Source organism: Chlamydotis macqueenii, chromosome 7 (genome assembly GCF_036417535.1).
Source record: "Chlamydotis macqueenii isolate bChlMac1 chromosome 7, bChlMac1.mat, whole genome shotgun sequence".
Classification (NCBI taxonomy): Eukaryota; Metazoa; Chordata; class Aves; order Otidiformes; family Otididae; genus Chlamydotis; species Chlamydotis macqueenii.
The window spans coordinates 19,926,009-19,939,112 of NC_141562.1; the positions used below are offsets into that span (position 1 = coordinate 19,926,009).

Below are 13,104 nucleotides of genomic sequence, written 5' to 3' on the forward strand. Positions count from 1 at the left end.
CCAACTATTGCAACTTATTGCCTCATACAGTTTCTAATAATACAGTCTGATTTAAATAAACTGTTCCTGCAGAACTGTAAACTTTAATACTAGCTTATATTGGTATAGGAGACTCTGGCCACATCTTCACAGGGAATTATCTTCATGTTTCCAACTTTCCTGAAAATTAGTATTGCCACACTCCACTACTAGGAATAAGCACTGCAAATTCTTCCTCCCTGAAGTAAGAAAATGTCTTCTGTTCTTTTCATGTTACCTCACACTCCACTTCAAGAACAAGATGTGAAGTATCTTTGATGCACGAAAATGAGGATTCAGTTTTACTAATTAACTCATCCTGAAGTACATGTTCTGATCCGAAAGCTGACAGATTAAGAAGATGGATAAACATTTATATCTCCAGAAATATCACTACTCTACTGGAGCAAAACTGGAGTAAAACAGTAACTTGTTTGGTAAAAAATAGTGGTTTGAGGCAGAGGAATTACAGAGTTTGTCCTTTTAGTCATAGGCTACTGTTAGCCAACAATAACATGCCAGCTGTCTCAAAGAAAACCTAATGATCTGTTCCACGGGTTTCTGGTAGGCTGAATACAAGTAACAATGCTCTGTTTTCCTCATGTAAGATGTCATTGCTACTCTTAGCTAATCTCTGTTAAAAAGGTGTGGTGCTTGCTATGCTTTTGTTCGGGCTACAGCTTGCACCCGTCTTGCCTGAGCGTCTAAGACACCTTCTGTTCACTGTCTGTTCTCTAACTCTCACTGACATGAGGGTGTTTCTACTAACTAATTGAGAGTGCCAGTGAAGACAGATCTCCCACTGCAGATGGAGTGTGCTGTTTCCCGTACACCTCTCTTTACTTCCAGATCAAGTGATATAAAACCCCCAAACTTTGAGCATGTAGTAGAGGATAGATTGGTTATAATTTTCTGTTTGCTAGCCAGCACAGCTTGGTGGTGTGAGGGAGATAACTGTGGTTTACTCCTGATGAGAGCCAACAGGAATGCATTGCTTCCACAGGGCAAGAAGCAGCATTCTCTGTATTTCAGAGAATCTATGGGATACGCAGAATCCTCACAAGTTATTCTTGTTTGGGACAGAAGCAGCTTAATTTCCTAGGAACAACTAGGCAGATTCTTTCTGTAAACTGCCTTCTCATATCAGAGGGGCTTTAGCACCTGAGCTGTGAAAGTGCTTCAGTATGTGTTTAAGCATGTAAGTTCTAATAACAAAGTTATTATATGAAGTGAAATTTGGTGATTCTTGGAACAAAGTTTTGAGGTAGATAGATAGAATATGACCTTTAATTCTCTATTTTTTGTGTATTTCATTTACTTGCTTGAGGAGTTGTATGGAACAGTGAAGGAGAGAGGAGGATGATTTCAAAAACCTCTTGCATCCAGTGATAAAAAGCATATTTTGTACCGTCGAACTTGTTCCATTAATTCTCAAAGACTTCCTTGTCATTGCTTTTTGTATATAAAAAAGGCTTTCTACTACATCCAATTTATCTACTGTATCTCTTGTAAGATAATCCATCTGCTTTTATTTTATTCATTTTGGGACAAAAAAAAATCTAAATTTTTAAATTATGCACTGGGAAACTCCCACAAATTTGCTTCTGACCCAAATTTTTTTTTTTTTATTTGGCCACTGAGTCATTTCTTTGCACCATCCAATAGTGCATAACATGAACAAATGTCATTATGTTGTTCAAATTAATTCAACAACTTTCTTTTTCTTTTCTTTGCTCAGTTTGTACACCTAATTGAGTACAATCAAGGTATTCAGAGATTTTCCTTTGGGGAAGGACATGATATAGAACATTATTTAAAAAAGAAAAAAAAAAGAAAATCCCAACCAGAAACTAAAAGAAAAGACACAAAAAATCCCCATTAAAAAATAAAAATAAAAATTTGCTCCTCCTTTTGAAACTGAAGTTCCAAAGCAGAGGCGCTCAGAGCAGTAGCAAGTGGGTGATGGCCACCAGAGCTGCCCTCCCTGTGTTCAGCTAACTACACTCAGACGCATGTTCCTTCCTTCTAGCAGTTCTCCAGAGGAGCTGGAGAGCTCCTGATGTAGGTCATCTTCTTATGGATGTTGCAAAGGTTTGATAGCCTTCATATGTATCAATGGTAAAAACTGTGTCCTGAGTGCCCTGGCCTTTGAGACACAAAGAGCAAATTCTTCACTTATATACAAGGGTTTAGTGTTGTTCTCACTGTACATATGCAGAGGAGCTGGCCTATAATGTTAAAGAAACAAGAAAAGTTTTTGCATGGTTACTTCGAGGTAGAACAGAAATCCTGTGGGGCACATCATCATCTTCATTGTTCCAGCTGTCTGACTCAGACTGCTGACTCTCTCTCCTGCAGCCTTCGCATTCTGCAGATTTCTGTGACCTGTAAAACAGCATTAGTTGAATGGTCTTATGGAAGCAGAGGAAGCTTTGGTAATTTGAACTGTACAAAGGTTTTGATTTTAATCTATTTTTTATCACTTTTAACTTGCTTGAGCAACTGTTTTCAAGAATTAGTGTGAACTCTGAAGAACATAAGTTCAAGGAGTAATAGCAGCATTTTGTCTGGAGTAGTGTTTGCAAATATAGCTAGTGAAAACCACTACTATCTATATGTGGTATTTTTTTTTTCAAAGAGTTAAAAACATACGTTGCATAAAAAGCTGCCCCAAAGTGATTTGAAGTAAGGTTTGTCACGGTTATAGACAATTTTTCATGTATGACATTTTTCAGTTGTTAGGCAATCATAGCTAAATAGCCTTTGCTTGTTACGGTTTCCTAATGTACTTAGAAAATTTTAGAGCACTTAAATATGTTTTAGGTAGAAGATACTCCTGCAATCCAGAATAAAACTATAATGTGTGGAGAATGAGTAAAATACTCCTCTACTGGCTAACTGATACTCTCAGACCCAACAACTTAACTGTGTTAGTAGGCTTAAGTATGTCACAGTCTTACATTATCCCATCCTGTGTATGGTCATAATACATAATGGTATAAATAGTAAAAGGTACACTTAAGAGGGAGAATAAGATCATAAGTAGCAGCTTTGCAAATATCAGTAACCACTGCATGCTGTGCATGTTCAAGTTACACAAAGCTTTTGCAAGTAGAAAACAGAAATATCAGAAAACACTGGTAATACAAAGATTCAGGTTAGAGGATAGGCACCAGAAAAACATCCTATTTGCAAAATAACCAGAAAAGATACTTGTTATCCCTATATATGATAAGATAACTTTGTATTAGCTATAGATACATTTATGCATCTTGCACACAGAGCAAGATAATTTAATAACAATCACACCTCATTACCTGGTATATCACAAGATAATGTTCTATTAGGATTGAGATAATAGCAAGTGGTACTGAGCCATGTTTACATGGATGTTCTCACTTGCAGATGCTCTCAAAGCGTCTTTCAAACTTTATCTCTGCAAGCAGGTAAGTTAGGGAAGATTTAAATCCCTAATTGATTGGCTAAATATTGTTCTTACAAAATTTTAAGTTTTAAATGTACATATTTAGTCTTTTTTTTTCCATTTATGTGGGTTACAAGTGATAAAGAAAATTATCATATTTCATATATTCTGCATCATTGTAATAGATCAACCGCCCATGTCTTACCAACACTCCATTATTCTTTGATTGTACAGTAGATTTAATCATACTGTAAAGCATACTTAAAATTTGAAGTAAAATTCTTCTTTTCTTATACTATGTACTTTGGAGTAACATCTTCAAATTCTCATGATTCCCAGATGTCTGGAGTTCAACATCTGTATCACTACAGCCACAGTAGCACAGAGTTCAGCACAGGCTTCAAGACCTGCTTGGAACACTTAGTAAAACCCACGGGGACCCTGGCCACACCAGCGCAATAGTGCTACCACTGTTCTGTGTCCTCCTCAGCTAGAGAGGTTAAAGCTAGTTCCAGCTTGTCTGCATGAGCTTTTACACCCAGAAGCCTCCATTTCATTTGTCTTAGTAGTTGTGTGGAAGCTGTTTAGCGACTCTTACTGCAGATGGAGCTGCATTCCAATAGAATGTATTTCTGTCATTTGGGACACATGAGTGCATTGGCATACCATATTAGAATAGCTCTGGAAAGAAAAGAATACATTATCCATACTATTTATTTTAATAGTTTTACTGCATTTGAAAGAGTTACCTGTCTGAAATGTTACTCATTATATCCTTATAGTCTTGTCCAGCCAACTGACCTTGCAGAGAGAAATTGTGTGTACTTTCTGGATCCTGCAGGTTTAAAATTAAAAAAAAAAAAAAAAGCTGTGAAAAATTGGTACACAGAAGCTTCAAGAATATAATTACTTTCATCAACATTCTTTGTTATATCTGACAAAAATGTGTCCTTCCCTGAAGACAGAAAGGTAAAATAGAATAGTTTCCACTTTCAGAAGAAAGTGTGTAACTTTGATCCAGCATTGCAGTATGTACTAGAAGTAAAAAGCTGCATCAGCTGTATTTGGGATTTTCATAACAATACAACCTCCAGACATCTCAATAACTCAGCATACATGACTAAATTTTGGAAAGGTTCATGTTGGTTATACCCTCTCTGATCTCATAAAGAGATCATGGGAATCATGAGTCACACTTTACTCTTCACCTCCCAGCTCCTGGCAGCAGAAAGTACCAATGTCTGAGATGGAATTGTTGGTAATCATTTCCTTTTTTTTTTTATCTCAGACACAATGATGCAGCTGTTAGAAGCAGGGTGCAGCTGCTCTACTGAAGAACTCAACTAACAGAGAAGGCAGACCCTTGATCACCCTGCATACGCAGCAGAAGCAATGTATTGGTGGCTGGTTTTCCATCCTAGAGGATGATAAGTGGGTCTTGCATTTAAATGATGATGCAGCACATCTGCTGTTAGCATGTGGAAGTGGCTCCTTCTCAGTCATAAACCTTGATAGATAATTATATAAATTTTAGTTCAGAGTGGTGTTTCTTCTTCTTTCCCTGATTAATATTCCAGATGCACTCAGAAACCATCCTGGCACGTTATACAGTATAAACTACTGAATGCCCCACAGAATCATAAAAATAGCTGCCACTTATACCTTATTTTCTTACTTTTGTGCATGTATTTCCCCATTAGAATAGGGGAATTCATGGCTGCCTGCTTAACCATGAATTCATTTACCCAACTTCTGCACCTGCTGACTACACTGACTGGAGAATGCTATATGGACTTTTGTTTTTTATTTGACAAGGAAAGGTATTTTGCATCTATTTTTTTTAGTAGCTTGTCATTTTTCAAAGTCTATGTCTTCAGAGCAGATGGCAGCTATGCTTTATAAGGTGAAGCATAAATAGTTTCTATTCATAGGAGACAGCTAAAAGCAAGCTGGAAATAATGAAGAAGAGAGAGTTAATGGAACCAGTTCAGCAAAAAATTTAAGCATGTGCTTAAAGCTAGGCATGTTCTGTGCTGAACTAGATAGACTTGACCACATGTTTCAAACGAAATTTGTGCCTTATTACCTTGCTAATTCAGGGATCTATCTCCCTGGAATAAACGATATTATTTCTTGGGTGTACTTCTTTGTCAGATCACAGACATGACCTTGTTTTGATATTACATTTCACCAATCTCTAACAGTTTCGTTACAACACCCATTCCAACAGTGTACTTAAAACTTCCTCAAATAAATTCCTCTTCAAGGTTTTCTCACCCTATTCAAGTCAAGGATTTATTAATTTTTTCTTTTTCTAGTTTGATTATATTGGTTGAGGCACTTTTTTTTTTTTTTTATTTGTTCTAGAAGATAAAACCAACTGTATTTCTCATATTTTCTGAGGAGAGGTTTTACAGTTGTAAACTTAGAAATAATAGATGCTGTAAAATATGATCTGGAATGTCTTACAGGACTTACTAAGATTCAAAAACATAACCCTGTTTGAAGAAGTTTGGGTGCCTTGGAGTTATGAATATTAATGGAAGATAGCTGAATATAAATCTTTTAATGTATTTTGTTTTAAAATACTGAAAGGATGGTAAAATTAATAAATCATTCATTCCAATATTATAAAGCACCAGAACTAGACTTGCACATGCCACCTTCCTTACCCCTGCCCTTTCAGCATATATATTATACTCATCATATGCTCTTCTCTTAGTGGAATCCCCTGACATTCAAATGTTAGCAGTTCCAGTCATTGCAGCACACTTCCCTCACATTAATCTTTTTTCATTAAGAAGGTGTGGTTCTTGCCTGCATTGCAACAAACCCATTTTGTAAGCAAACATACCAGTACATTGCCTGATAACTTCTAGAAGCCTGATTCAGATTTTACCTTGGTGCACATCTGGTTGGATTCTTCTTCTTCCTTGAAAGTGAGAACAGGCTGAGCTTGCAGGCTTCCCTCAGCACTATCTTAATACCAGAAAAAAAAAAGTAAAGTGCCTATAAAGCATGAAAATATAGATAACATTTCTTCTGTGCCATGCACACCAGAGGACTTCGATCTTCAAAGAGGCACTGAGATACAATGCAAATGCCATATATTACCAGTGAAGAAGCCAGCATAATTCAGGTTGTCAGAAGATATACTGAAGTAGACCCCTGTATCAATAGCAGTTATAAAAAACCTGAAACGGGATTTAAATCTGCCCTCCCTAACCCAGCCCATTCCTTTGCAGTGCTAAGGGACAAATACCATACATTAACTTTGATGCCAGTGCTTCTATAATAAATACCATTGGGTTTTTCTGGTCCAGAAAAATAGCTTAAACTTTCCAGCAACTGTGTAATTTAGTAATGTCATATGACATGCAAATAAATGTCCTCACACCTAGTTCCTTGAGTTTGCAGAGCGGAGAAAAGGCTAGTCTCACTGAAGTGAATAGGAATATTTCCACAGCCCTTACCAGAGCAAGAGGTTCAATCAGCCTTTTTATAACTGTCCACCCTTCCATATTTTTTTTTGCATCATTAACCCCAAACATTAAACTAGAATAGAGATGGGGCAGTGAACATCCTCCTTCCAGGCCAGTGCTGAGCATAGCTTTCTCATCCTTATGAAAAAGCTTTGCTCTTGAAACACAGAGTGTAGCTTTCAGTAAGTGAAGGAGCGTCCAGTGCTTATAACACAGGCTAGGAATTCAAGAGGATTAGGTTCAGTCTAAGATACTGAAAAAAAAAATGAGATCCTTGAACCCTAGAGGCAGCTGCTGTCTAACAGCAGAATTGCCTAAAATACCTGTGCAGGTAAGTTTGCATCAATAAAGCTGACTAGATGCATAAACTTATACTGTTAAGTATATCCAAACCCCGCAGTCACCTCTGCATCTCTTCCTAGTCAGTGGAGGAGAAAGCAAATAGCAATAACAGTGGCTTCTTGCCTGACGGGACTTGAAACAAAGCCTCCAGTTTGTAATCAGGAGGCCAAAAGATGCATTAAGGAGAAATTCTGTATTCTTCTCACTGAAGTTTCTCCACATTATAGGAAATGTTTCAGTATTCAAAGAAAAAGAAAGTTGAGGAATATAAACCCATAGTGGATTAGTAATAGTATACCCTTGCTTCCACTCACAGCTTTAATTAGTATTTAAATTTGAGTATTCAACAGAGCAGAGCCTGCAGCACAAGTTTCTTCCATTAGTGTTAGCCAGCTCTCTAAGTACTGCCCTATGCAGGTGGGTGTGCTCTTAAGTTAATAGCAATCAACCTGGGAGCAGAGGCTTCTGGGTTTGAACAAGTACAAGAAGGGAGAGAAGCTGTTTGCCAAGCAGAACAGGAGGTGTAGTGCTTCCAAGAGATAAGGTAGGAGTGCTGGGATGTGAAATTTGTTGGAAATGTATTTTAGCAGCTGGGTCAATAATTGGCTGTGATTCCATCAGTGAGTTGTATAAAATTGGGTAAAATTAGACCAGCAACCTTCATGACTTAAAAACATAAGCTGAGTTAAAGCACCTTTGAGGGTCTTGCAGATTTGCTTCTGCTATTCCTAGACTTAGAAATCACTCTTGGGCATTCCTTCCCTGTGGTCCTATGTCTTGAGTAGGAGCTGCAGATCAGGGTGAAGAATGCATTTGTATCTACAGCTATGAATCAGGACTAACTGTATAGTTAATAATATTGAATTGTTTTTCTAATAGGAAGGCTGAATTCAGGCAACATATAATCCCACTTCTATGATGTACTGAGTGGATATAGCTGCTTACCACACTCTACTTCTGTGTTTGTGGAGGAATGTACACTGTTGCTTTGATGGCCTGAATAAGCCCAAAGCAAAGCCATGCTTCGGCAGACAGTGAGTTGAACAGTGCCTCGAGCCTTGCGCAGTAAATCTATAACTGTTTGGCGTGGCAGACCAGACACAAAAGTTTCATTCACCTGAAAAACACAATGATATGTACTTCCAGATTCCTGTAACAGAATGCTTTTTTTTTTTTTTTAATCTTTATGTAACTTCTTCGCACTTCATGTGTCCTCATCCCCTTTTGTTTTAGTAATTTGCTTGATCCTTTCCTCTCTACTTCTTTATACCATGACTGCCAGCAATACACCCCAAAAGTATAGTCTGCATCTCTTCTGAGACACTAAAAGGACATTTTTTTCCTGCCACTCTTCAGATGGAAGATGGAGGAGAGATGGAAGTAAATGAAAAATAGAAAAGCAAACAAAAATATTTAAATTCCTGGAGGAGGAAGAAAAAATAACTTGGGATAAAGAGAAAAAAAATTATTTATATTAAAAGGTGGTTAAGATAGAGCTTTTGAATCTTTATTTAAAATCTTACTAATTCCAGTGTTTTTTTGCTTGTCTTGATAATACCTAACTGGCACTGATGATAGGTTCCTCCCAGTATCCTCCTGGTTAGCTGTTATATGCACACTTGGTCAGTTAACTCTTGTTTCCTTCATTTTTTTTCAAGTGTAATCATCTCTGGGTACAGTTACACTATGGAGTAGCTGCATTTTGCTGCTTGCCCTGTTATACTGGGCTTGTTTCTTTGCTGGAGTGCCCAGCAGCCACATTCCAGTTGTAGAAATGCCCGGTCCCACAGGAACGGCCCTCTGACACCCAGGAGCCAAGGGACACCATCTTCTATGTGTTACGGTGCCAAACAGCCTCAGATTTCCAATCTGCACAACTTTTATACTGAACGGAATGCTCCTTGTAGAGTGATTACAGAAAATGTAGCCCAAAACAAAGAAGAAAAAGCATTACCTTAAGTAGGATGTCACCAACTTGAAGCCTCCCGTCTAAATCTGCAATGCTGTCTGGGCTGATGGCTTTTATTAGGATAGCCCTGCCATTTCTTCCACCTACCAGTGCAAAGCCTAGGCTTCCATTTTCTGCTTTTTCCAGCTCAATCTTAATAATGAAGTCCTACAATAGAAAAGGATGCACTATAAAGTGGAGTTTAAGTGTGTTTTGTTTGCATTTTTAATACCAGAGAATCCCATTATGCTTCAGAGTCCTCAGTGGCTTGTGTAAATTATGGGATATGTCCCCTTCTTGAATAGGTGTATAGAACTTCCAGTGATTAACATAGTAGGTGCATGTATGTATCAGCATGAAAAATAGTACATACTTATTTCCATAATATTTTTTAATAATTGTTGGAGGGGAAAATAACTTCTTAAGAGCACAGAAACATGTACTTTTGTATTTGACATATTATAAAAGGATTACATCACCTTCACTGATAAACACGTCACTCATGCTGACACTCCAGCATGATAGTAATGCAATACATACTCCATTCTTTTGTTGTTCTATAATGAAAATCTTAATTTTGCAACCCCAAAACACCCATTTATTTGGCTTTAGCACTTAATTCAGTTTTAAAATCAGGTGTTTTTTTAGGATCAAGTATTGTGTCAGAAGTAGCAGCAACCTAGAAATGTTTATGACTTTGCAGCATGACTAGTTCCAGTGTTGCAAATAGCATCCTCAGAAATTATTTTAGCAAGCTAAATAGATAAACCATCATGGATTAAATGGTGGGGAAGAAGCAGTAATGGTAATGACTTAATCAAAAGTGAGAAAATGTTTCCAATTTTTCTGCCAGGTTGGTGGTCTAATTTTAACAAGAGACAGTCCTTTTTTTGCAAACCACAATCAAAAGAAAACTAGTAAATCTGTTCCCATGAAATATCAGTCCCAATGTGGGTAATTTCAATTCCAGGTAACATTATTTTCCACATGTTGGCATGAACAGAAGTGATGTTTGCACTTGTAAGAATTTTGAAACATTGTATGTTAAGCTTGAAAATTACTACTTCTTTCAAAGAACACACCTGTATATTTTTGGAATTCCTCATTTAAAAAAAATGGCATTACTCTTGCAAATTCAAACCATTATGGTTTATGTCCCAAAGGTTTAGAGTAATTTTACCCTCTTTTCAAATGTTCCATCTGAGCATTTCACAATGAAACATATTAATCTCAGGTTTCAAAGACTGTTGAGGAAAATGCTTTACAATTACAATTACACTTATTTTCACCAGAATACCACACTGTGACATTCAGTATGTTTTTCCTGTGCTAATTTCTTTCTAAGCTAAAGATTAATCTTGTAAGCTGTGAAGAGTACCATGAAGACCTAATGGAAGGGCTACACGACATGAGTTGTACTTATATTACCGAGCTGGTAAAATAGTGATATTATACATTGAAAAACTGCAATAGGAGTCTGACCGCAGGAAGTGCTCAGTGCATTGTAGTCCATAAATGCTGAAGCAATTCAACACTTCACAGGACACTCTCCAAATGCATTATGTTCGCATTTTCAAAGAAACTGGAGAGGATACAAATACATTAAATACCACTATTGAAAAATCTCACTCCATGTAACTCACTTCACCTGATGGACTGTCTGACACTTGATAAAATTGTCATTTACCTTCCATTCTGGACAATCAGGAATGTTTTGCTGAGCATCACAGTTTGTTTCCTCCAAATGTTTCTCTGTGAAAAAGCAACCGCAATTTTTACTCAGTTGTATTAGTAAAATGTTCTAAAGTCTACACTCAAAATCATATTCAGAGACATAATAAAACATTTTCTATTTGACATGTAAAATGCAAAAATATTCCTGTGGGCTTACACTCCTGAACTGTACACTGAGCCTTCTGCGCACTATCCCTGTCGGCTTATTACCTCCCACTGAGCAGATTCCAGAACAAGCTTTAAAAGCTGCATGTTACAGGGTCAGAGACACCAGGTGGACAACAGGTAATATATAAATGTTTTCTGAAAATTTGAGGGAGGCAGTTTTGTTTATGAAGAATTAACCTTTCTCAGGTGCTGCCAGTACCACCTACAGACTTACTTTCTTTCAAAGAGAGGGCACAAAATTTTACAAACTCTAATACAAACGTCCTTACCATGTTGGTGCAGCAGATGCTGTTCTTGGTTTTCATTTGAGAACGAAATACTGGCTTTCTCTATCTCAGCAGGTTGCCCTAAAAGCATACATGTAGGTTTGTTCTGACAGGCCTCCTGCTAACCTTCATATACACAAGGGAATGTAAACTCTGTGCTTAGATTATGAAACAAAGCACCAATACCCAAAATGAGGCAGTTGGAGATGCTACTGCATTATTAAGTATGCCAGTTTGCACAGTGATATAAACAATTCTGTCATGAATTGCAGAGATATTGCATCTCAGTCATTGCTATTTTTAAAATTGTAACAACAATCAGACATTAGACTGAGTCATGCTAGACACGTGGCAATGATCAGGCAGAGGAAGAAGCAGGATGTTTCAGTGTCTGCAGAGATGAATATGCAAGAAGACAATGTGCATTTCTTGACACTCCCACCTCTAGCCACCCACCCCACCCCCAGTTTTGGGGTTTTGCTTTATCGTATCTTGGTGATCTTAGTTGTGTTCCACAAAGTACTCTTAATGTATGAATGATAGAAAATAATGAGTGCTCTGTGTTTAAAAAAACCAAACCAAACAAACCAAAAACTCCCTGTTGCATTTGCAATTGTAGTATGCATTTCTGTAATTAAGATAGTCTATAAAATGAAGGCTTTCTTCCTTAATAGCAAATTATCACTGATTTATCTATAAATCTATCAGAGATGATAGCAAACAGAATGCCAAATACCAAATTACTTTAGATTTTTTTGAAGTGCCTTGTAAAAGGGAAGACTCTTGCTTTATAAGAAAGGCAGGTAAGTGTACCATTGTAGAGTTCATACATCTGTATCAGAGCTAGATCAGATCTGATAGCTATTTTGAAAGTGTCCTGAGAAACCTTGGAATCTGCCAAGCTCATGCAGCAAGGATGTGTAAGCAATGTCCTACCAGGATATGCATTTACCATGCTTTAGTTATGCCACAGTAACTAAGAGTACGCATAACTTGTAGTCTTGTAGTAAATTAAAAGAAGCTTGTTCTTCAGTAAGTGAAGTAAGCTGCTTCCGTTTATGAAAAGTTGTTGTAGAGTAAGAAATCTGTAACTAGCTTGACTTGGAATAATTTCTTCAGGTAGCCATATGCCAGTATTCAGATGAGTATAGGCATATGAGAAATTATGGTCCAGGGTTACTTTTTCAGGTCATCTTTGCATTATTAAAAAAAAAAAAATCAGATATCCAGTCAGGTAAATGAAATTGTGGGTTAGGCCTTACAACACTCCAGCCAAATGTAGACTGGAAGGTATTACTTGCATAATACTGTGTAAAGTGCTAACATACTTTTTATGCAGTGACATAGACATGATACCCATCCTTCCACCTGATGGTGCAGATGCAACCTCTGCTTGCTGAGACTTCTTCTATTGTTAGAGCAATTCTGGTCAAGTCTTTGTAGTGCAGATGATTACTGAAGTCGTGTCAATTATAGTATTAAATATCATCCCCTGAGAGGAATGCTTTTATACTAACTAAGGTATATTGGTGCTGCCTGTTTCTGATTTTCTATAGATTTATTGATACCCATTTAAAAAGTTGGTCTACATGATGAAGTAGTGGCTCAAAAAGTGCTGGAAAATCCCGTGGAGAATAGTTTCAATCAAAACAGATGTTGAAATATGACCACATAAAATTCCTATTTAATAACAACAAATTAAAACCAAAAAGAAACTGACTA

At 37.1% G+C, this 13,104-nt stretch overlaps 1 protein-coding gene and 1 long non-coding RNA gene across 3 annotated transcripts in view; one reads left to right on the forward strand and one right to left on the reverse strand.

Annotated features, from left to right (window-relative positions):
* The window catches only part of LOC147600094 (uncharacterized), a 34,620-nt gene extending 28,724 nt beyond the window's left edge, over positions 1–5,896 (forward strand). The window contains exon 4 of the long non-coding RNA XR_015259096.1: positions 4,731–5,896. This is a non-coding gene — a long non-coding RNA (uncharacterized LOC147600094). The remainder of the gene's footprint in view (positions 1–4,730) is intronic.
* Positions 1–13,104, reverse strand: part of FRMPD2 (FERM and PDZ domain containing 2) — a 67,203-nt gene that overhangs the window by 6,342 nt on the left and 47,757 nt on the right. For both annotated transcript variants that reach the window (XM_086752590.1, XM_086752589.1), the window contains 7 exons: positions 11,386–11,463; positions 10,902–10,966; positions 9,221–9,382; positions 8,212–8,383; positions 6,342–6,421; positions 4,192–4,277; positions 2,288–2,403 (listed from right to left, as the gene is read on the reverse strand). In XM_086752590.1, the coding sequence (XP_086608716.1) occupies positions 2,288–2,403; positions 4,192–4,277; positions 6,342–6,421; positions 8,212–8,383; positions 9,221–9,382; positions 10,902–10,966; positions 11,386–11,463 (759 nt within the window). The remainder of the gene's footprint in view (positions 1–2,287; positions 2,404–4,191; positions 4,278–6,341; positions 6,422–8,211; positions 8,384–9,220; positions 9,383–10,901; positions 10,967–11,385; positions 11,464–13,104) is intronic.